The sequence below is a fragment of the Macaca thibetana genome, chromosome 2, assembly GCF_024542745.1.
Source record: "Macaca thibetana thibetana isolate TM-01 chromosome 2, ASM2454274v1, whole genome shotgun sequence".
Taxonomy (NCBI): Eukaryota; Metazoa; Chordata; class Mammalia; order Primates; family Cercopithecidae; genus Macaca; species Macaca thibetana.
This window is the reverse complement of record NC_065579.1, coordinates 160363528-160385245: the sequence shown is the minus strand read 5'-3', so window position 1 is coordinate 160385245 and position 21718 is coordinate 160363528. Positions and strand designations below refer to the sequence as shown.

Genomic DNA, 21718 nt, shown 5'->3' with positions numbered 1-21718 from the left:
GCCTCCCAAAGTGCTGGGATTATAGGTGTGAGCCACAGTGACTGGCCTAATTGACTTTCTTAATCAGGAGAAGATAGCTCTTCTCTTACATGATGGTGACAGAAAAGAATTCTCCCTTGCCTAATTTTGATGGTAAATGGGTAAGTACAACAACCATGACTGAGAAACAGTGGTGGCAATGGAAGCTATTTATAGGCCCAACAACATGGGCTCTCACTTGTTAAGGCTGATCTAATTACTGCCACTGCTGAAGATCCAGCCTGACAGCAATAGATACCATCATTGAGTTCCCAATACGGCTCCATTCCTCAAGAAGACCACCAGCTTCTTAACGGCAAATTTATTACAATGGGTCCTTTCCACCATGTGATTTTGATATGAATTTGACGCTTATCTTTCCTATTCATACAACTTCAGCTAGACAATGCCTGTGTAGCATTTGATCCACTGCAACAGGATCCTGCCAAACATTGCATCGGTCTAAAGTAACTGCTTATGTTAATGGAAGTATGGCTGTGTGGACACGACAATGTGATCCACTGCTCCTATTACACACCACACCTCTCTGAAGTTTCCAGCCTAATGGAATGTAGAACAGCTTTTTAAATGCACGACTGAGGCGTCAGCTTGGAGATGATACTTTCCGATGATGAGATACCAACTTTCAGACAACAGTATACACTCTATATCAATGATCATTGTATGTGCTGATCCAATGAATAGAATACATGGATCTGGGAAATAAGCTTTCTTGTGTCTTTTCTTATAAAGACACTAATCCTATCATATAAGGGCCCCACTCTTATGATGATCTCATTTAACCTTAATTACTTCCTTGTAGGCCTTAACTCCAAATATAGTCACATTGGGGGTTATGGATTCAACATACGAATTTTGGAAAGCTCTTCTTTCCCCATGGATTGTCTTTGTTGAAAATCAATTGACCATAAATATAAGGATTTGTTTCTGGACTGTCAATTCTGTTCCATTGGTCTATATGTCTTCTTACTGCAAATACCATACTGTTGATAACTGCAGCTTGATAGTTAGTTTTGAAATCAAGGAGTAAACATTCTCCAACTCCTTTCTTCCCACCCATCGAAAACCACCAATCTTTTTTCTGTCTCTATAGATTTACTAGATATTTTTATTCTAGATATTTTTCTTTTTAAAAAGTGTCTTTTGGCTATTCTAGGTCTTTTGTACTTCTATGTAAATTTTACAATCTGCTTGTCAGTTTGTGATAAAAAAGGCTGGTGGAATTTTGAGAGGGATTGCATTGTCTATATATCAATTTGTAGAAAGTTGCCATCTTAACATATTGAGTTTTCAAATCTCAGAACATAGAATGTTAGAGGTCCCTGGTCTTTTTGAATTTTAAATTTCTTTTCATAATTTAAACATTTTTTCTATTAAGGTAAAATTCACATAGATAAAATTAACTAAAGTGAACAATTCCATGGCATTTATTACATTCACAATATCCTACAACAACTACGTCTATCTAATTCCAAAATATTTTCATCGCCACAAAGGAAAACTGTGTACCCATCAAACAGCTACTCCTCTTCCCTTTTTCTCCCATCCTCGGACACTGCCAAACTTCTTTCTGTCTCTATGGATTTACCTGTTACCTCTGAATATCTCATATAAATGAAGTCATACAACACGTGACCTTTGTGTCTGACTTCTTTCATTAGCACAGTGAGTGTCTTCAAGTTTCATTCACATTGTAGCACATATCAACTTCATTCCTTTTGATGGCTGAATGATATCCCAATATTCTTTCTATCTTTTGGCTATTGTGAATAGTGCTTCTATGAATATTTGTGTACAAGTACTCATTTGAATACTTGTTTTTAGTGGTATATAACTAGAAATGGAATTGCTGGGTCATATAGTAATGCTGTGTTTAACCTTTTGAGGTAAAAGTCCTTGTTCCCATATGTCCTCGAGGGCATAAAAATCCCATTAAGCTCTAAGTTATGGCTTCCACCTAGTCATTTGGAGCTCCTCATGCCAGAAGACAAACAACCAAGTGATGGAGCATCATGGAAAGGATGATTAAATCTTGATTTTTCAGGAGAAGGAAGGAATGTTGTACAGTGAGAACATGGAAGAATGCATGTCGTACTTGGGTGATTCACTGAGGTGTCTCTTTACATCTCTTTGCCTAATTTTGATGGTAAATGGATAAAATGCAGCAACCATAACTTGAGAAAGTCACCATGTCTCTCAGAGTCACTCCCCCACTGTGATGGCTAATTTCAGTTATCAACTAGACTGAATTAAGGAATACCCAGATAGCTGGTAAAGTATTATTTCTGGTATGTCTGTGAAGGTATTTCCGGAAGAGATTGGCATTTGAATCAGTAGTAAGGAAGATTTCTTTTTACCCAATGTGGGCAGGAACCAGCCAATCAACTGGGGATCCAGATAGAACAAAAAGGCATAAGAAAGGTGAATTTGCTTGCTTTCTCTTCTGGAGCTGGGACACTCATATTCTCCTGGCCTTGGACATCAGAACTCCAGGTTCTCTGGCCTTTGAACTATGGGATTGCAGCTGTGGTTTCCTAGGTTCTCAGGCCTTGGGCTTTAGGCCCAGAGTTATACCATCAGCTCTCTTGGTTGTCAGGCCTTTGAACTTGGACTGAGGTAAGCTACCATCTTCTCTGGTTTTACAGTTTACAGATGGTGTATTGCGGGACTTCTTAGCCTCCATAATTGTGTGAACCAATTTCCATTATAAATCCCCTCTCACGGCCAGGCGCGGTGGCTCAAGCCTGTAATCCCAGCACTTTGGGAGGCCGAGACGGGCGGATCACGAGGTCGGGAGATCGAGACCATCCTGGTTAACACGGTGAAACCCCGTCTCTACTAAAAAATACAAAAAACTAGCCGGGCGAGGTGGCGGGCGCCTGTAGTCCCAGCTACTCGGGAGGCTGAGGCAGGAGAATGGCGTGAACCCGGGAGGCGGAGCTTGCAGTGAGCTGAGATCCGGCCACTGCACTCCAGCCTGGGTGACAGCGCGAGACTCCGTCTCAAAAAAAAAAAAAAAAAAAAAAATTAAATAAATAAATCCCCTCTCACGTATCTATATCTACACATATCCTATTGGTTCTGTTTCTCTGGAAAAGCCTGACTAATACAACCATCTAGACCAGTAGAGTGCTAGTCAATAGTGAGGAGAATCTGGAATAGATCGTAGAAAAGGGTGATGATAATTACTTTGGCTCTGAGACCAGCTGCTGTGACAGAGAGTACAGTTCGTCCCACTAACCTTCCCCAGGAAGTGATACCAGCTAGATTCCTGATAAAGCTGTTTCTAGCATTTATTATTTGAAGAAACTAGAGCCAAGTGGCATACAGTGTAGACTACAGTGGATGCTGTGATGTGCTACCAAGATCTTACTGGGGAATTTGTTCCCCCAGTTGTTGGGAGTGTTGACTGCTGAATACTTTCAGTTGAAGAGAGCTTCTTTGTCTAAGCATGCATTCTGCCAGAGGCAGCCCCCATTTAATAACTGTCTGGGGCCGTAACTGTCCTGCCCTCTACAGAGCTCCCTATGGGATTCTCTAATCTCTGTGTGACTGCATTATAGTACAACTCTTTCCTGTGCTGAAATCTACTTCCTTCACTCTCCTATAGGTGTTGATCCCTAAGGCATACCTCATTAAACTTATCCATTCTGCATGCAAATCTCCTTCTCAGAGTTTCAATGAGCCCTAAAAAGTCAATGCAATTTCAGGTGGGTCATTAAAAATTGAATATTCTAATCATGGGAAATAATGAGTTCGTGGCACTCTGAACTGGTTACACAACATTTAGAGGATTGTGTCCTATTTGGGGTCTAGTATTTTAAGACAAATTAATAACATGACTACATCCAAAGGAAAGCAACCAAGATGGATAGTGTAAGAAAATATTACATGAAGTAGAGGTAAAGCAATGGAAGCTTTGGAGAACTATTTTAATCCCACAAAGGCTGCGGTGGGGAGGAAAGAATAGAGATTCCTGTGCTAGAGGAGAGAATAGGAATCAAAAGGTGGATTTTGTAAGGCAGCAGATTTTGGTTTAATGAAGAGAGGAATTTTCTAAAGGATGACCTGTCATGTGTCTTAGGAAGAAGTGAGCCAGCTTCTTAATACAGCTAGATGACCATGGGTCAGAGATGTTCCAGAGAGAATTTCTGCAATTATTAGCAGACCGGGCTCAAGTCTCTTCCAACTCTCAAATCCAATGATTGTAGGTTGTGATAAATTACAGGCTTCTTGAGAGTCTTTCATATGGAGTCTTATGGAATCTGTCCAAGCATAATACAAGACTCAATTGTATCAGTTTTTCTTAAAGAGAAAAAATACCCCCATCACCATTAGTCAGTCTGGACTGGTGCTGCATGAAATAGGATAAATACATGATTTTCCTTTTTCGCTTTCCCCAACTCCAATGAGTCTGCTATTAAATTCCTTTTTTAAGACACAGAGAAGCAACAGATTGTCTTTGTACAGGTTTAATTTTTATTAGTAAACATATTTACAGGTTTTTAGGGCTCAGAAGATAATTCATGTCCTTCTAGAATTATTTTTAGCCTGTCTTATCACAGCCTTAGGAATCCAGACTTGCTGTTATTTACTGATAAGAAAGTTGAGCTTTAGTAAGTTTACAGACTTGACCCAGGCCATCAAAGAGACTACATGCCAATGCTGGAAGCTGACATCTTGTATTCTGAATGAAACAGCCTTTGCACATTTCCCCTAGTCATCCTGCCTGTCATACCACCCTCACTATATTTTATGGGTTGAACTGTATCTGCCAAAAATATTTGCTGAGGTCCTAATGCCCGGTCTTTGATCCTGTGTTGAAATAGGGACTTTGCAGATGTTATCAAGTTAAGATAAGGTCATATTGGATTAGGGTAGGCCCTTGTGATTAGCCTCCAGAATGGTGAGAGAATAAGTTTCTGTTGTTTTAAGCCACCCAGTTTGTGGCACTTTGTTATGGCAACCCTAGGAAACTAATACACCATATCCAAGGCACGGCTCCCAGTCAGGAAGGGATGGAGTAAGAGGAAGGGATGTCAGGCTCAGATATCAAAAGGGACAAAGACAGAAAGTATTGAAGAATAAATGTGTTCTGCACCTCATTTTCTGGCCAGAAGAGGAACAGACTACCCAAGAAGCCTTTGGCAAGCAAGTATCTGCCACCATCAGCCTGGGTATTAGAGCATAACATACTTGTGCACTGGACTGTGTAAGCAGGAGAAGGTGCTCTGTTAGGTACTATCCATTTTTCTAACAATCAGACTACAAAGTCAACCAAGTGTCCTGGGCGTGTATAGGGAATAAAAGACAAGAGAAAAATCAGATTTTATGTGAGAGGTTGAAAACACTATGCCAAGTAAATAGGGTCTGGGTGGGCTATGAACTAGACAGACATGATAGGAATAATTGCTTAGGGTGAAAAAAAATAACAAGAGTACCAATAATAATAATAACCTCTTACATTTGTTAGGGCTTTACAGTTGACAAAACACTTCTGCTGTGGTTTGAATGTTTGTGTCCCCTCCAAAATTCATGTTGAAACTTAATCTCCAATGCAATAGTATTAGGAGGTGGGACCTTCGGGAAGTGCTTAGGCCATGAGGGCTTTGCCCTCATGGGTGGAATTAGTGTCTTATAAAAGGGCTACAGGGATCTACCTGTGCCTTTTGCCCTCTGCCCTTTTACCACACAAGGACACAGCGTTTACCCCTTCAGGAGGACTCAGTAACAAGGTACCATCTTAAAAGCAGAGACCAGGCCCTCACCAGACACTGAACTTGCCGGCATGTTGATCTTAGATTTCCCAGCCTCCAGAACTGTGAGAAAATAAACTTCCATTATTTATAAATTTCCCAGTCTGTAGTATTTTGTTACAGCAGCAAGAGTACACTAAGACAGCTTTAAATATGTGATTTTTATCTAATCTCCAAATGTTCTAGTAAGGAAGATTGGGCCGTGACTGGGCACGGTGGCTCACGCCTGTAATCCCAGCACTTTGGGAGGCTGAGGTGGGTGGATCACCTGAGGGCAGGAGTTCAAGACCAGTCTGACCAACAAGGTGAAACCCCATCTCTACTGAAAATAAAAAAATTAAAAAAAAAAAAAAAAAAAAAGAAGATCGGGTCTTCAGGTCACCATTTTATTCATGAGGGAACTGAAACTCATAGACGGTAAACCACTTGCCCAAAGTAACTTGTCTGTGCTAGCACTAGAATGCCAGTCTTTGACTCATTTCTGTTCATTTTATTTCCCACAAGGTGGTCAGAACCACCCTAGGTTGAGCCCAGCTCCCTCTCTGGGACACATGTATCCTCAGAGGCCTATAACCACCACTGACTCCTCTCAGTGCCCTGCACACTATACACAAAGCAGAGAGTCAATGCATAATAATGGAGATGGGGTGATTAATTGAGGTGACGGTGGGTGGAGCAAGAGGTCCCAGGTCTTGTGCTTGGCATGACTCTCTGGTTCTGCCTCTGCCAGTGTGTGCTGCAGACAGTTAAGCTAATGCTGGCATCACCTGCACTGAGTCTCTGTGTCATGAGGTAGTCATGGAAACTCACTCCCTTCCTAAGGTAATGAGGAGACAATTAGGTAGAAAGGAGGAATCGAGTTAATTGCCTGTCATCCCCTCTCTGCTCTCTGTGTATTAATTCAAATTAAGCTTTTTCAGTTTTCTGGTGTCAGCAGATACCAAGGATCGGAGCACAGGCCTGGGAGCCAGGACCTCCAGAAAACAGCCAGTTCTGCATGAATCACTTGCCCTTCCTGCCTTTTTGTTTAGTCCTGACCCAAGCATTCAGGAAAACAAATCTCTTTGCCTGATCTCCCTTGGCTTCTGACCGAAAGTCTCTGAATTGACTTAATTTTAACCATCTCTGGCTCCACATCCATTCAGCTAGACATTTCTCTTCTTTTAGAGAAAAAGGGAGGAATTCAAATTAAATTCTACATTTGTGGAAATCCAATGTAGCTCAGAGAGATGTAGTTAAATAAATTAGTGATGGATGTTTTGTGGTGTGTATTGTCCGCATGGATGGTAGAAGAGGCAAGACCTAGAGGTCATTTGTGAGTAGGGTCCCCATAGGCTCAGCTGTCACTTGAGCAGAGCAGGAAAAGATCTACCAAGATCACACCTTTTCCTTCCCTGTCCTTTCCCTTCCCTGTCCTTTCCCTTCCCTGTCCTTTCCCTAGGGTCTCCTCTCTACAGCAAGATGGAATTATTTGAAATTCCTTGCATGGTCCTTGCTTCTACTTATCTTTAGCTCTTCAGAGGTCTGCTCTGTCTAGAATGCCTTTCCCAGTTTTTTATTACGTCTCAACCCTGACAATACTTGTCCAAGAAGCCTTCTCAAGGTGGAATATGGAATACGGGGCTTCCAGGTTCACAAATTTCAAGAATTCATGGGTTTCCAAACACCATGAATTTCTCTTTTTTATAGACAACAAGCAGCTCATCACTGTACACCTAAGTTCTACTATGGGCTGGAAGCTTCTGGGGGCAGGAACCATATCTTCTTTATTTTTTGAGGTGGTGTTTCGCTGTTGTTGCCCAGGTTGGAGTGCAATGGTGCAACCTTGGCTCACTGCAACTTCCGCCTCCCGGGTTCAAGTGATTCTCCTCTGTCAGCCTCCCGAGTAGCTGGGATCACAGGTGCCCGCCACCATGCTCGGCTAATTTTTGTATTTTTAGCAGAGACGAGGTTTCACCATGTTGGCTAGACTGGTCTTGAACACCTGACCTCAGGTGATCCACCATCCTCAGCCTCCCAAAGTGTTGGGATTACAGGCGTGAGCGACTGTGCCCGGCAAGCCACATCTTCTCTGATGACGTTTCCCAGTACTAAGCACAATGCCTGACACATAGAAGGTTATCAATCAATATTTATTGAATAAGTGACTGATTTAGTAAATGAGTAATGGATGGAGTATTAGAGGATTGTGTCCTGGAAGAAGAAAATATTTACATAAGGTCTAGAGTTGAATGTTGGTTATAATCTATGTGGATTTCCATGCTATTTGCAGTTTACCCAAATAGTGTGGGCAACTATGAGACTTCTTTGGATCCAGAGTAGATCTGCCCCAAGAATCCTGCTCTGATTCATTCAGGCCAACCTCTTTCCTGGGATTTTTGGCCATGCTGGCTCTGAAGGTAGTGAGCTCTGAGACTAAGTGTGTGAGTTCATGTGGGGACTGTAGAGGCAGAGGAGGTAGAATGAGGAGCCTCAGCATGAAGAGGCTGAAGTGCTAGCTTGGAGATTTGTTTGGGATTCCTCTAGGAAGCTCTTCCTGGATCAAAAGAAAATGCTGGGAAAAAGATGTTGTCTAGAATTAGGGATAATAGACACTATCTAGAAAAGGGGCGGCTCACAGTTTAATGGTGGAGGTGACTATAACTTTCACTTTGTATCTGCATGAAGTTTACAGTTTTTACAGGGCCCTTAGGAATGCAGCAAAATAGAAAGAGTACAGAACTAGGATTCAGCACATTCGAGTGCCAGTCCGTCATTAACCAGCCAGGGGACGACACTTCTGGGCCTCAGTTCCCTTTTCTGTAAATGAAGGAGAGGGCAACCCAAATATGCTCTAAAAACTGTTCCATGATTCTATAAAAATAGATGAGTTTCCCATGCTACCATTTTAGAAACTGGATGTAGCAGGAAAGTAAATTAATGTCTTGGGTTGGGTTCTTGGGAAAGTTTGGGGTGCAAGTGGATTAGGTAGGATGAGGCTGCCCCAGGGATCTTTGTTCCATCTTTTTCTTCCCCCCTCTTTCTCCCCTCCCCTTTACCTCTCTGGTGGGAGGCAATGTGCTGTAGTGGCAAATTAACTGGACTTGGAAATCAAACAGAGATACATTTTAATCCATGCTCTGCCACTTATTGACTGTGTGTGACCCGGGGCAAATTTCTTAACCTCCCTCTGCTTCAGTTTCCTCATCTATAAAATGGAGTTTATCTTCCTGAAGGCTATCATAAGGGTTGAATATTTGATGTGAAAAAAGGACACAGGAGGTTTGTTATTATTCTTCCACAAATATACTAATACTGGTGTTGTTTATGTTTTTTTTTTTTTTTGAGACAGGTCTTACTCTGTTGCCCAGGCTGGAGTGCAGTTGTGCAATTCCGGATCACTGTAGCCTTGATCTACTGGGTTCAAGCAATACTCCTGCCTCAGCCTCCTAAGTAGCTGGGACCACAGGTGCCCAGCTAACTTTAAATTTTTTTGCAGAGACAGCATCTTGCCATCTTGCCTAGGCTGGTCTCAAACTCCTAGGCTCAAGCAATCCTCCTGCCTTGGCCTCCCAAAGTGCTGGGATTACAGGCATAAACCACTATGCCCAGCCCGTTGTTTATGTTTATGACTTTAGGACTCTGATTTCGACACGGAATTCTATGATCTTTTACTCCTCCATCTCATCCATTTTCTGTTTATTTTGCATGGAAAAAACCTGGAAATCATCAATTTTTACTTTTGCAGATTTTAATTGTCTCAAGGCTCAGCTTAGCTCACACCATAAATCTGGATGAGCTGGGTGGCACAAGGTACAAGAACTAATGGGCAGACAGAATTTTCCCACCAAGTTACAATATAAACATTATTATAGGCATTTAAAAAATGCTTACATTGGCCAGGCATGGTGGCTGACACCTGTAATCCCAGCACTTTGGGAAGCCAAGGTTGGTGGATCACCTGAGGTCAGGAGTTCAAGACCAGCCTGGCTAACATGATGAAACCCTGTCTCCACTGAAAATACAAAAAATTAGCTGGGCCTAATGGTGGGCGCCTGTAATCCCAGCTACTCAGGAGGCAATCACTTGAACCCAGAGACAGAAGTTGCAGTGAGCCGAGGTCATGCCATTGCACTCCAGCCTGAGCAATAAGAGCGAAACTCTGTCTTGAAACAGAAAAAAAAAAAAATGCTGGCATTAAAAGTATTCATGAGTAACAGGTAACCAACTCACTGGGAGTGTATGTATTTCCTTATTATATATTTAAGGGTAAGAGGAATAAAGACAATGCAAGGGAGGCCTTGGATTCCTTGTAAAGTCCTAGTGTACTTTAAAGTTTCAATAGCAGGCTGGGCTCGGTGGCTCACACCTGTAATCCCAGCACTTTGGGAGGTCAAGGTGAGAGGATCACTTGAGGTCAGGAATTCAAGACCACTCTACCAAAAATATAAAAAAATTAGCCAGGTTTGGTGGTGCACACCTCTAATCCCAGCTACTCAGGAGGCTGAGGCAGGAGATTCGCTAGAACCCAGGAGGCAGAGGTTGCAGTGAGCCGAGATTGTGCCACTGCACTCCAGCCTGGGTGACAGAGTGAGATTCCATCTCAAAGTAAATAAATAAATAAATAAATAAATAAATAAATAAATAAGTTTTAACAGCATCGCAGCAGGTATCTGTCATGGTTATACACTAACAGCTCTTAAAAATAAATTTACTGAAGTTCAGGATACTTCATAAATTATCTATAAATTGTATCTTGATTCTGCAGTCAATAAAAATAGCTTCTGTAGGTGAGAAGTTAAATGGTGAGCATTTTCAAGTTCCTTCTAAATGCAGTTTTGAATAACATTTACAAATTATTTCTGCTATACCTTTAATCTCAGTTGTTGGAGGGGTGACATTTAGGATCTGCACCAGGACTTTACAAAGAGTGTCCATGTGATGGCTTTGGATAGCCACCCCGCCTGTTGCCCTCAGTCCTGAGGTCCTCCGGCAGTCCAGATAAGTTCCTACCACACTTAAAGAGTAAATGGACGAATACAAAAGCAGGAAGTGAGCTCCTTGAGGGCAGGAGCTGTGTTATTCATTGTTGTATATCTAGAACCTGGGGAAGTGGCTGGCACTTTGCAGATACTACTTAGTGAGTCTCAGAGTCTGAGAGTACAGTCACACGTTGTTTAACTACAGGGATATGTTCTGAGAAATGCATCATTAGGTGGTCTCACTGTTGTGCAAACATCATATAGTGTACTTACACAAACCCAGATCATATGGCCTACTATGCAATTTAGGCTATATGGTGTAGTCTATTGCCTCTAGGCTATAAACCCAGACAGCATGTAACTGTACTGAATATTGTGGGCAATTGTAACCCAGTGGGGAGTATTGGTATAACTTACATAGAAAAGGTACAGTAAAAATATCATATAAAAGACAAAAAATGGTGCACCTATATAGGACTCTTACCATAAGTGGAGCTTGCAGACTGGAAGCTGAGTTCAGCTGTTAAGACTGGGTGAGTCAGTGCGTGAGTGGTGAGTGGATGGGAAGGCCTGAGATATTGCTGTATGCTACTATAGACTTTATCAACACTGTACATTCAGGCTACACTAAATTTATTTAAAAAGTTTTTCTTTCTTCAATAATAAATTAATCTTGGCTTACTGTCCCTTTTTTACCTTATAAACTTAAAAATTTTTTGACATTTTTGACTCTTTTGTAAAATACCTAGCTTAAAACACAATCACACTGGATAGCTGGACAAGAATATTTTCTTTCTTTATATACTTACTCTATATATTTTTTCTATTTTTAAAATTATTTTTTGCATTTCAAACTGCTTTTTTAAAAATTAAGACAATCACACACATTAGCCTAGGCCTAAACAGGGTCAGGATCATCAATATCACTGTCTCCCACCTCCACACCTTGTCCCATTAGAAGGTCTTGGAGGGTGATAACACACAGGGAGCTGTCATCTCCTATAACAATGCCTTCTTCTGAAATACCTCCCGAAGGGCCTGCCTGAGGGTGTTTTATGATTGCCTTTTTAAAAAATAAGTAGAAGTACACTCTAAAATAATGGTGAAAAGTTTAGTATAGTAAATACATAAACCAGTAACATAGTCATTTATTATCAATATTAAGTATTATGTACTGTACACAATTGTATACTTTTACATGACTGGCAGCATCATTTTGTTTACAACAGCATCACCACAAACATATAAATAATGCGTTGAGCTATGATGTTGCAACAGCTATGACATCATTAAGCAATAGAAATTCTTCAGCTCCATTATTATCTTATGAGACCACCGTTGTATATGTGGTCCACTGTTGCCCAAAATGTCATGATGTGGTCCACTATACTGGGTCCCTGTTAAGCAGAAATGGAGATGCCCTGGGTAGGAACATTTGGTAGTGTTGTGAAAAGCATATCTAAGGCATGTTCTGAACCATAAGGTTCAACAGTGAAACTACAATGGGATGTGTCATTCCGTCTTCAGATAATATCCCCATCTTGAATAATTCTGGAAGTTGAGACTCTGAGATTTCCTCTAGAGAGTAAAGGAATGGAATCAAAATGCCTTCTTAGCTAAAGTTAAAATACAAGGGTAGCAGAGTTTGAAATGAAGCCCCTGTCCCAATGTGGGACAGTGTTTCTCTTGCGGTGAGAAATTCACCTCACCAAATGTAGCCCATCAAATTCTACAGAGAGGTAGAAGCACTGGCCTTGCCATTCATATTTCCAGATACAGTGAAAGAAAGAAATGACCAAGAGGAATGAGCCTGTGAAAGTACAAGTTTAGCCTGACAGTTAATTAGAGGTTTGAAGGAAGACAGACTGGCTGTTCTAGAAGGTGGTTTACTGGCTGATTTCAAGGACCCCTGCAAGTTGAGAATGATGAGATCTGTTCATTTTTCCTTCAGTGTAATGAATCATGCCTCCGATGACAATTTTGTGTGAGTCATGTTTTATCAGCTTCTTTCTGAATGATTGCTTATCACTCGGGAGCTCCCCAATCATTTGAAGATTGTCAGAATGAAGTCAGATTTCAGCTGGGGAGGTAGAATGTTCTGTTTTGGAGGACACATTTGGTTATACCTGACAAGCAGGGACGTCCTGGCTCCAGGAATCTTCTTCCTATTGCATGCCGGAGGACACTGCACAGTCTTTCTGAGTGGGCCGACAGCCTGGCAGCTAGAAATGGGTACAAGGAGTGTTCCCTCCTCTGTTCCCTCAGCAAGACAGGATCTTGAGGAAGGCTTTCCGGAACTCGATATTGAAGGTGGTATAGATCACGGGGTTGAGGGCGCTATTCACATAGCCCAGCCATGTCGTGGCACTGTAAAGCTCTGGGGACACGTGGCATGTCTGGCAGTGGGTATTGAGAACATGGGTCAAGAAGAAAGGCAGCCAGCAGACAATGAAGGCCCCTAAGTTGCCAAAGAAGAGAGAAACTGGGTAAGGGATTTGCTTACTTCTTTTGTTATAACATGAGAATGACTCACGGTTGTCTACTTTATGCCAGCCACCAAGCTAGAAGTTTTGCATACCCACTTACTTTTTTTTATAACAACCCTAGGCTGGGTGCAGTAGCTCACTCTTGTAATCCCAGCACTTTGGGAGGCCGAAGCGGGTGGATCACCTGAGGTCAGGCGTACAAGACCAGTCTGGGCAACATGGTGAAACCCTGTCTCTACTAAAAATACAAAAATTAGCTTGGCGTGGTGGTGCGTGCCTGTAATCCCAGTTACTCGGGAGGCTGAGGCAGGAGAATCGCTTGAACCCAGGAGACAGAGGTTGTGGTGAGCCAAGACTGCGCCATTGCACTCCAGCTTGGGTGACAGAGTAAGACTCCATCTCAAAAAAACAAAACAAAACAAAACAAACAAAACAAAACAAAACAAAACAAAAACCCCAACCCTATGAAGTAGGTGTGATTAGCCAAATTTTTTTAGGTGAGAAAACTGCAAGCTAATGTTTTTGATTCACTTTGGCCTTTGTTACTAAATCAATTTTCTAGTTTAGTCTCTAGGTAGTTCTTTACTAATCTTTTTCTTTTCTTTTTCAATTCAATTCAGACATTTATTTAATGTCTACCTATGCAAAACATGATCCTAGGCACTGATAGGTATGAAGACCTTCAAGATGTGACTGACATAGTTCCTGCTGTCGAGGAGATTACATCTAGGAGTTCTAGTAAACTCCCTGATACAGGAGAGGGTTGGGGTTTGTCAGTGACACTGAACAGGATGAATTGCCTTCACTAACTCTATAGCGTACCTGTGATTTATTTATTTTTAATTTCTTTATTTAAATAAAGTTCAGGCTGGGCACAGTGGCTCACACCTGTAATCCCAGCACTTTGGGAGGCCAACATAGGTAGATCACCTGAGGTCAGGAGTTCAAGTCCCAGCCTGACCAACATGGCGAAACCCTGTGTTTACTAAAAATACAAAAATTAGCTGGGCGTGGTGGTGCATGCCTGTAATCCCAGCTACTTGGGAGGCTGAGGCAGGAGAATCACTTGAACCCGGGAGGCAGAGGTTGCAGTGAGCCAAGATCGTGCCATTGCACTCCAGCCTGGGTGACAGAGCAAGACTCTGTCTCAAATAAATAAATAAATAAATTTCATATTTTATGACTCTAAAAATTACCCCTGATTCTGGTGGGATGTGGTGGCTCACGTCTATAATGCCAGTGCTTTGGGAGGCTGAGATGGGAGGATTGCTTGATGCCATGAGTTTGAGACCAGCCTGAGCAATGTAATGAGACCCTGTCACTACAAAAAACAAATAAAAATTTAAAAATTAGTTGGTCATGGGGGCATACGCCTGTAGTTCTAGCTACTCGGTGAGCTCGGGCAGGAGGATTACTTGAGCCCAGGAGTTCAAGGCTGCAGTGAGCTATGACTGTGCCACTGTACTCCAGCCTAGGCAACAGAGTCAGACCATGTCTCGAAAAACCAAAAACCAAAAAACCTTGATTGTATGCATTATGGAAAGCTTGGTAAATCAGATAAGTAGGAAAAAAGGAATAAGCACCCACCACTCAAAGACAATTACTTTGGATATCGTGGTGAATTTCTTTCCAGTCTTTTTTACTCTGTATTTAAAATAATCTAGATTTTATCATACCATATCACAGTAGTGTTTTGCATCCCTATTTTTATCACTTAATTTTTAAAATAACTAAGCATTTATCAAATATTCAATATGTACCAGTTTTATTGAATCATTATCTTATTTATTGTTTGATTTATGTGTTCTAGCTCCATACAATGGACAGCAAAACACAGCTCAGTTAAGTGGCTTGTTCAGCTTCATAAATTTTAGCCTAGGTCTTTTGAATTTCCACCAGAGTTAGCATTTATACACAAATACCTTTCAATTATATTGTGAACATTTGATAAACATTACTGTCATCAAATTTCCAATTTCTGTCAAATGTGGCTACCTTAGCATCTTCCACCAGCTCCACTTAACACAACCTAACCCAACCCAACTCAAGTCAACCCAAACTTACCAAGCACAATGGCCACCATCTGGGTTGCCTTCTTCTCCCGAAGTGGCACCCCCCGAGGTTGCAGGGGCCCCAGCTTCAGAGATGTTGATAATCTGCCATTGCTGAGTTTTCGAACCTCTAGGCTGAGCTTGGGTGCTATGGTGGGACTCAGGGAGTTCCGAGTCCTCTCCTCTCTTTTCAACTCTCCTCCTCTTTCTTGGAAGCCTGGTCCACCCAAGGCAGTGTCTTGGCAGATGCTGTAGTAACGCTTCAGCTCCAGATGTGCCCGGTCAGGAGAGAGGGTCTGCAGGTGCAACAAGAGGGAATCCTGACATTTCTAGGGGTATTGTTTATCTTCTGAATGTTCATGAAAGGGCCAGAGAATTCAAAGAAGGAAGTGGGGGAGCATAGTTGTGGGAAACCTACAAAGGGGACACCTGAGAGAGCGGTGGGACCATGAAAAGTTAAGGGAAATAAAATTTACTTTAGACTTTACAACTAAAAAGCACCCACCATATCATCAGAGTGAACAGGCAACCTACAAAATGGGAGAAAATTTTTGCAATCTATCCATCTGACAAAGGTCTAATATCCAGAATCTACAAGAAACTTAAACAAATTTGCAAGAAAATAAACAACCTCATTAAAAAGTGGGCAAAGAATATGAACAGACACTTCTCAAATGAAGACATTTATGCAACCAATAAACATATGAAAAAAAGCTCATCATCACTGGTCATTAGATAAATGCAAATCAAAACCACAATGAGATACCATCTCACACCAATTAAAATGGTGATCATTAAAGAGTCTGGAAAACAACAGATGCTGGTGAGGATGAGGATAAATAGGCACGCTTTTACACTGTTGGTGGGAGTGTAAATTAGTTCAACCATTGTGGAAGACAGTGTGGCGATTCCTCACGGATCTAGAACCAGAAATACCATTTGACCTAGCAATCCCATTACTGGGTATATACCCAAAGGATTATAAATCATTCTACTGTAAAGACACATGCACACGTATGTTTATTGCAGCACTATTTACAGTAGCAAAGACTTGGAACCAACCCAAATGCCCATCAATGATAGACTGGATAAAGAAAATGTGGCACATGTACACCATGGAATACTATGCAGCCATAAAAAAGAATGAGTTCATGTCCTTTGCAGGAACGTGGATGAAGCTGGAAACCATCATCCTCAGCAAACTAACACAGGAACAGAAAAGCAACCACCACATATTCTCACTCATAAGTGGGAACTGAACAATGAGAACACATGGACACAGGGAGGGGAACATCACACACTGGGGCCTGTCAGGGGATGGGGGGCAAGGGGAGGGAGAGCATTAGGACAAATACCTAATGCATGCAGAGCTTAAAACCTAGATGATAGGTTGATAGGTTCAGCAAACCACAATGGCACATGTATACCTATAAACAAACCTGCACGTTCAGCACACGTACCCCAGAACTTAAAGTTAAAAAAAAAAAGCAGCACCCACCACATATAGAACATTTGATAATCACAACAGCCCCTTGAGCAGGGTAGCACAGAATTGTAGTCTGGCCTTTTTGAGTTAGAATGACCTGGTGATACAGAGAAACAGATTAAGTGACACTGCTATGACATAAGCCCCAAAATGTGGAGTGTGGGAAACTCCACAAGACAAATGACTCAGTTTCTTCAACAGATAAATTTTAACAACAACAATGACAATACTTAACAGTTGCAAAATATGTGCCTTATTTGAATTGTGATTCAAACAAACCAACTGTAAAATAATTTACAAGATAATTGGGGAAATTTGAACATCAATTGGACATTTAGTGATATTAGAAAACTATTATTAATTTTTTAATGTAATGTGGTATTATGGTTGTGTGTCTTATAAAACAGTCTGTATTCTTTTTTTTTTTGGGTTTGGGGGGGGGACGGACTGTCACTCTTATTGCGCAGGCTGGAGTGCAGTGGCACGATCTCGGCTCACCGCAACCTCCGCCTCCTGGGTTCAAGAGATTCTCCTGCCTCAGCCTCCCAAGTAGCTGGGATTACAGGCATGTGCCACCACACCCAGCTAATTTTGTATTTTTAGTAGAGATGGGTTTCTCTATGTTGGTCAGGCTGGTTGCAAACTCCTAACCTCAGGTGATCCGCCTGCCTTGGCCTCCCAAAGTCTTGGGATTACAGGCATGAGCCACTGCACCCGGCCAATGGTCTGAATTCTTTAGAGGATCTTGCAGAAATATTTTGGTTTGAAATAACATGGTGTTTAGGATTTGCTTCATAGCAATCCAGTGGGGATGTGTGAACATAGGTGGGATTGTAGATGAAATAAGATTGGCCACGAGTTGATCACTACTAAGGCTGCCTGATGGCTACTGGGGGTTTGTTATATTTGTCTTTCTACTTTTTTATTTTTGAAAACTTCCATTACAGAAAGTTAAAAAAAGAAAGCCCAGGATTTTCTTCTCAGCTTTCTTACTTAGTAGATGTATCTTTAGGCAAGTTAATTTAATATCTCTGAGCTTCATTTGTAAAACAGAAAAGAAATAGGGAAAAATGGGTTTTGGATGAGTAGCCTCCGAGAATGGAAAACTGAAGTATGTTAATTTTTCTGGTATGGACGGGGAGATGTGTGTGTGCCCAACTTGAACTTCTTTTCATGTTTGAAGAATCAAACTCTTGTGTCAGTCTTGAACAGGAGGCAGAACTCAACTCCTCAACTCCCCTTACTGATGCCGTAAAAGCCAGATATTCACTTCACACCTCCATCCCCACACAGCTAGAACTCAGGCACGTGCACCAAGCCCAGTCAACTGCAGATTCACAGCTGAGACTTTGAACTGGAACTTGTAAAGCAGGGAGACTTCAGAACTCCTCCAGTAGTGGTGACATTCAATGTCCAGTGTCCTAGGTCTTCTAACCAGATAATTTCTTAGGCATGAAAAGCATCTTTCTGAAGCTCTTCTTCAGCCTTCTCATTGAGCCTGTGAGCCACCTGACAGCTCTCCAGTAAATCTGTTTTCTACATAAGTTAGTCAGTGTCAGCAACCAAAACCCCTCACTTTGGTTTCCTTAGTTCAAGGAAGCAGTTTTCTAGATACACAGAGCTGGCACATTGTACATACTCAGAATGAATGAATGAATGCAAGGGGTCTTCAAGATGATTTAGTGTTATTTATTTATTATTTTTAGTAGAGATTAGTTCTTGCTATGTTGGCCAGGCTGGTCTCAAATTCCTGGGCTTAAGTGATCCTCCTGTCTTGGCCTTCAAAAGTGTTGGGATTACAGGTGTGAGCTACCATACGCAGCTAATTTAGGTTTTTAAAATATTAATTAATTAATTAATTTATTTAATTTATTTATTTATTTACTGAGACAAAGTCTCACTCTGTCACCCAGGCTGGAGTGCAGTGGCATGATCTCGGCTCATTGCAACCTCTGCCTCCCAGCTTCAAGTGATTTTCCTGCCTCAGCCTCCTTAGTAACTGGGATTACAGGTACCCGCCACCACACCTGGCTAATTTTTGTATTTTTAGTAGAGATGGGTTTTCACTATTTTGGCCAGGCTAGTCTTGAACTCCTGACCCCAAGTGATCTACCCGCCTCAGCCTCCCAAAGTGCTTGGATTACAAGCATGAGCCACCATGCCTGGCCTAGAGTTTTTTTAAAAAATTGTACTCCACAGAGGTATTCTTAGGAATTCTAGAATAATATACATTTTTTTTGAAGATTTTAAAAACTTGTATATAATAATTTTACATATTTATGGGGTAAATGCAATATTTTGATACATGCATACAATGTGTAATGATCAAATCAGGCTAGTCATGGCTTCAAACAATTATCATTTCTTTGTGTTAGGAGCATTTCAAATCTTTTCTTCTAGGTGTTCTGAAATATACAAAAACTGCTGTTAAGCATAGTCACCCTACTGTGCTATTAGACACTAGAATTTGTTCCTTCTATTTAATTGTATGTTTATACCCATGAATCCACCTCTCTTCCTTGCCCCTTCCCCCATCTCCTTCCTAGCCTCTGGTAACCATGAATCTACTCTCTATTTTCATGATAACCACTTTTTTTTTTAGCTCCCGTAGGTGATTGAGAACATGTGATATTTGTCTTTCTATGTCTGGCTTATTTCACTTAACATTACCTCAAGTTAAGAGAATATGTATTTAAAATTTTTTGGTTTTATTTTGATGGCATTTTCTAATAATTAAAATAAGCATATCTCATTTTATCTGAATGCCTATTTACAATTGAGATTATGGTGTGTTTTTTTTGGTGTTGTTTTGTTTTTTGTGTTTTTTTTTGTTTTGTTTTTGAGATGGAGTCTCCCTCTGTCGCCCAGGCTGGAGTGTAGTGGTGCAATCTCAGCTCACTGCGACCTCTGCTTCCCGGGTTCGAGCGATTCTTGTGCCTCAGCCTCCTGAGTAGCTGGGATTATAGGTGCATGCCACTACGCCCAGCTAATTTTTGTATTTTTTTAAGTAGAGTCGGGGTTTCGCCATGTTGGTCAGGCTGGTCTCAAACTCCTGACCTTGTGATGTGCCCGCCTCGGCCTCCCAAAGTGCTGGGATTACAGGCATGAGCCACCATGCCCGGCCCCAAGATTATGTTTATAATTAAACTGGCACCTACTGATCTTCTGAAAGTGACAATATTTGACTTCTAACGCATTATTTCTAAAACTAGGGGATGGGAAACAAATTCTTGGGATTGCCTAAGAAATCCCATATTTAGCTGGGTGTAGTGGATGAGATGAGAGGATTACTTGAGCCCAAGAGTTCAAGGCTGCAGTGAGCTGTGATCACACCACTGCACTCCAGCCTGGGGAACAGAGTGAGACTCTGTCTCAAAAAACAAAAAACAAAAAAAACAAAAAAAACTCAGATTTGAAAACATTGATCTAGTATACCCTGTTTCCATTTTACAGATATGGAAATTCAGTCCTATAGTAGGAAAATGATTCTTCCAAGATTATATATTGGTGAGTGTATTTTTCAGCTCTGTGCAAAACCTGTTCACTACTTCCATGACTGACATGAGGAAACACTGGATTTCTCTGGGTCTGGCTGGCAGAGCCCTCCACTCCCAGATGGCAGGACAGAACCTAATTCTCCACACTCTTGGAAATGCCAGCCTCTTGGCTGTCCCATCTCTCGTTTGTATTCAATATTTTTCCTCCTTTTGGCCTTGAAGCCTCCTCAGACCTTGGATCAGCCATAGGCAACTTTGAGCTGCATAGCTATTATCATTTAAAATGATTATCTCCAATTACTATACCAGGCCTGTGTAAAAAGTCATTAACTATACTGAGATTGAACAAAGCTCAGACCTTAATTATTACAAATTTTTGAAGTTTTATTTCTAATGTGGAATTCAGAGAGAGGAATACTGTTCTTATATCTAACACCTCCAGATTCCATTCTGCACTCTGCTAGCTGGGCGAGGCAGGCCTGGCTTGAATTGCAAGAACAAGACTAATGGTGACCATGAAATTGTCTTCATTTTTCCCACATTCAGTAGTAAATATGGCACTTGGAATTTTCCTTTCTCTGCCTGGTTTTCGCTCTGCCCATGTGTGTTCCCTTGACGTCTGTTTCCTCTAATGCAGGTGGCCTTGGATGGCATTGTCACACTCTGTGCAAGAGTCATTGGCTCCAGTCACTAAGGTCAAGCCCAATAGTCATATGCTTTCTGAATTATCATCTGATGAATTCTATTCTGCAGCTTAAATTAGGAGGCATTTCAGATCTTGTCTTATAGATATATGTGTGGGAATCAGGGCAAGGTTTCATTCTGGGGTGAGAGTAGAATCAAGACAAGCCAGTATTGTGGCAAAAGGTCTCTTATTCTTTCTCTATGATCAAAGACATGGCCCACTTACCATTTTTCCTGTGGCGTCTGATGGAAATCGGGCCCTTACTGAAAACTGCCGAATGGGGTGCAGCTGCAGACAAGAAGACTAGGGGTGGGGGGTTGAAGGAGGAACAGTCAGTTGTGGGTCTAGCCATGTTATAGGTAGCCATGTGACATAATAATATTTTGAATGCAATACTTTCATATCCTCAGCCTTGGGTCTTGATCTTCTCTTTCATGGGGATTAATAGTCTTGTTTCACTCAAGCCTTGGGACTTCAACTTACGAGTCTGGCCTTCATTCATACTTTTGACATCATCAAAGACCTTAAGAGGTCATCAAAGATAATCTAGGTCATCAGGCCGGGCGCTTACGCCTGTAATCCTAGCACTTGGAGAGGTTGAGGTGGGCAGATCATTTGAGGCCAGGTGTTAGAGACCAGCCTAGCCAACATGGCAAAACCCTGTCTCTACTAAAAATATAAAAATTAGCCAGATGTGTTGGTGGGCACCTGTAATCCCAGCTACTCAGGAGACAGAGGCACGAGAATGTCTTGAACC

At 41.5% G+C, this 21718-nt stretch overlaps 1 protein-coding gene across 3 annotated transcripts in view; it reads right to left on the bottom strand.

The window, feature by feature from the left end:
* Positions 1 to 11880: 11880 nt before the first annotated feature.
* DRD3 (dopamine receptor D3) overlaps positions 11881 to 21718 on the bottom strand; it is a 49511-nt gene continuing 39673 nt past the window's right edge. For 2 of the 3 annotated variants that reach the window (XM_050781964.1, XM_050781967.1), the window contains 2 exons: positions 15307 to 15589; positions 12142 to 13214 (listed from right to left, as the gene is read on the bottom strand). In XM_050781964.1, coding sequence (XP_050637921.1) covers positions 13018 to 13214; positions 15307 to 15589 — 480 coding nt within the window. In that variant the 3' untranslated portion in view covers positions 12142 to 13017. Of the gene's footprint in view, positions 13215 to 15306; positions 15590 to 21718 lie in introns of all 3 variants that reach the window. The other variant, XM_050781965.1, reaches the window with a different exon arrangement.